Consider the following 2850-nt stretch of genomic DNA (forward strand, 5'->3'; position numbering starts at 1 on the left):
CAATACTTGCCATATTGATGATTCAGGAAATAAGAACCAAATTAAGAAGCAATTGTATCCCTGACTAGTCAGCCTTTTCAGTATATTGCTTCTATGATACTTCATGTGCATAGCTATATTATACTTTCACTCATATCAGTACAAATATTTGTGCTATATCTGTATGTATATGCACAGAAGAGAGTGATCAATTTATTTATTTATTTATTTAATTAATTTTTGGTGGAGGTTTTGGTGGACAGAGAGTTGGGTGTAATATAGGGCTTTTACCTTCAGTACTTCTTCAATGTTGAATGGACAGCTTAGAAACTTTGCAGCAGTATTCACCAAAGTGGGCAGTTTTGGTTATGGATGCTAGTTAGTGAGAATTGTTACCACTAGATTTCCACCTGTTTTAGAAAAGGCAGATATTTATTTATTAAATTTAAGAGGAGCCGTTGTGTGCAGTTTGAAGTGTTTAAAAAATATTCCATCTGGATAAGCAAAATTTTGTTTTATCAGCCAGAGACAGAGCTAAAATGTTTCCCCCTTTTTAGGTTCATTTTGTGTCTTCTGATGATTCAGATGGTAACCCTTTCTCTTAGATGAATAAATGTAAGACTTAAACATGAACCAAGTTTCACTAAGTAGATGTTGGCATAACCTTGCCTCTCCTTGCCTCTCCTCGCCTCCCCTCCCCGCCCTTCCCCTCCCCTCCCCTCCTTATTTGACAGATCCATAAATTTTTGGCTTAACTTTGCATCTGAAAAATAGTGAGGTACATGTTATGACATTTAAAGGGAAGTGACAGACTGAATTTGTTTTGACATGAGTCTTGTGTGGTCACTTGGATCTATGTAAAGTAAATGCTCTGAGAATGTGAAAGCCTAAAAAAGTGGTTATAAATTAAAGCTTGACTTGTAAAGTTTCCATATAACTGATGATTCCATAATTGTACAATGACCATGGAAGATTAGGTGCTGAACAAAATTTTTTTCTTTCCAGTTGTGCATGGGAATTTAAAAAGCAATCATCAGGATATCTGATGCCAGGGTTTTCATTGGGTTTCTCATTGACACCGTAATTGGATGTTATCCACCACCTCAGTGAGAACTGTGTCTTAGGTGTTTTTTTATTCCTGCTAAGAGTCTGTGTTTCGTAAATTTAACATACATAGAAATACTGTTCGGTTCTTTTCTCATCTGGTAATCTGTCATTCTGCTCTGTGTTTTAGGAAAAAGCAATTCATGGTGTTGCCATGCCCAGAAGTTATCTTGAACTGACCCTGAATCCTAAGGATAATGAAATAGATTACATAAATGCAACAAATTTTAATTGTGACATAATCCTCAATCCTGATTTATCAACGTTTCGAATTCTACCCTGGACTGAGCAGACTGCTAGAGTGATATGTGATTCTTTCACTGTACTGGGCAACCCCCTAATGACCTCACCTAGGCACATCGCCAAGAAGCAGCTGAGCCAGCTTCAGGACAATGGCTTTTCTCTACACTCTGCTTTCACTTATGAATTTTGTATTTATGGCATTACTGAGGTTGTAAATTCAAAGACAATATCCTTTCCTGCAGCAACGATACTAAATAACCATGACCAGACATTCATTCAGGAGCTCATTGAAGGAATGTATTATACTGGAGCCAATATTGAAAGCTTTTCTTCTTCCAGTGGGCCTGGACAAATGGAGATCACTTTTCATCCAGCATTTGGAATAGATGCTGCTGACAGTGCCTTCACATTTAGAACAGGCATTAAAGAGGTGGCTAAGAAGTACAACTATGTAGCTAGCTTTTTCTCAGAATCAGGATTCTACAATTCAGGGGCTCTTTCACACAGTCTGTGGGATGTGAATGGCCAAAAGAATTTGTTTTCTGCTGGTTATGGAGTTGAGGAGCTCACAGATATTGGAAAAAATTGGTTATCCGGTCTCTTGGCACACTCAGCAGCTATTAGCTGTTTGATGGCTCCTACCACCAGCTGCCGTAAGCCTTATTCCAAATACAGTAAAGAATCAAAAGAGACTGTAAATGCAAAATGGGCATATAATGATAACAGCTGTGCCTTTAACGTCAAATGTCATGTTGGAAAAGGTACTCATATAGATAATAAATTAAGTTCTGCTACAGCAAACCCCTACCTTGTGCTCGCTGCTACAGTTGCTGCAGGTCTAGATGGAATAAAAAGAGGACTTAGGTATGATGATATGTCCCAAGAAGAAAACCTTGTTTCTGATCTGAAACCTTCATCCATCCCTCTGAAGTTAGAAGATGCTCTTGTTGCACTTGAGAAAGATTCGTGCATTCAGGAAGCATTAGGTGAAACTTTTATCAGATATTTTGTTGCCATGAAACATTATGAGTTAGAAACTGAAGAAATGGATATTGAAAGGAATAAATGCTTGGGGTATTTTATTTAGAAGGAGCATTCTTCTGTAGTAATGCTGTGTAAATGCATATACTGTAGACAAGAATCTTGAAATTAATAAACATATTTTAAATTATTTTTATTTTATTATTATTTTTTAAACATTATTTTAAAAGTTAATTTAAGTGAACAGACAAGTATAATGTGGAGAAAAGCAGGAGTAATGGGGTGAAAGGTGGCAGGCAGGAAAATTGAAGGCGAAGGAATTTTTGTTCCATTTGTTTTTGGGATTTCTCCCAGCTTATTCAGTAGGAGAAAGGTTGATAAACCAGAAGAATTTGACTTCAATTCAAAACTTCATCTAGAATGATGAACATTGTAGAAAGAGAGGCAAAAGACTCTCTCAGGCTAGAGAACCTGAGAGACAGGAATCAGTATCTTAGTAGTAAAGAAAAGAAAGGAGGGAGAAGTGGGCATGAAATAATCTAT

General features: G+C 36.9%; 1 protein-coding gene across 2 annotated transcripts in view; it reads left to right on the top strand.

The window, feature by feature from the left end:
- LGSN (lengsin, lens protein with glutamine synthetase domain) overlaps positions 1-2413 on the top strand; it is a gene marked incomplete at both ends in the record, with an annotated part of 21246 nt that extends 18833 nt beyond the window's left edge. For both annotated transcript variants that reach the window (XM_082756511.1, XM_082756510.1), the window contains one exon: positions 1214-2413. In XM_082756511.1, the coding sequence (XP_082612637.1) occupies positions 1214-2413 (1200 nt within the window). The remainder of the gene's footprint in view (positions 1-1213) is intronic.
- Between the last annotated feature and the right edge of the window lie 437 nt (positions 2414-2850).

The sequence above is a fragment of the Aythya marila genome (genome assembly GCF_965140915.1).
Source record: "Aythya marila genome assembly, chromosome: 3".
NCBI lineage: Eukaryota > Metazoa > Chordata > Aves > Anseriformes > Anatidae > Aythya > Aythya marila.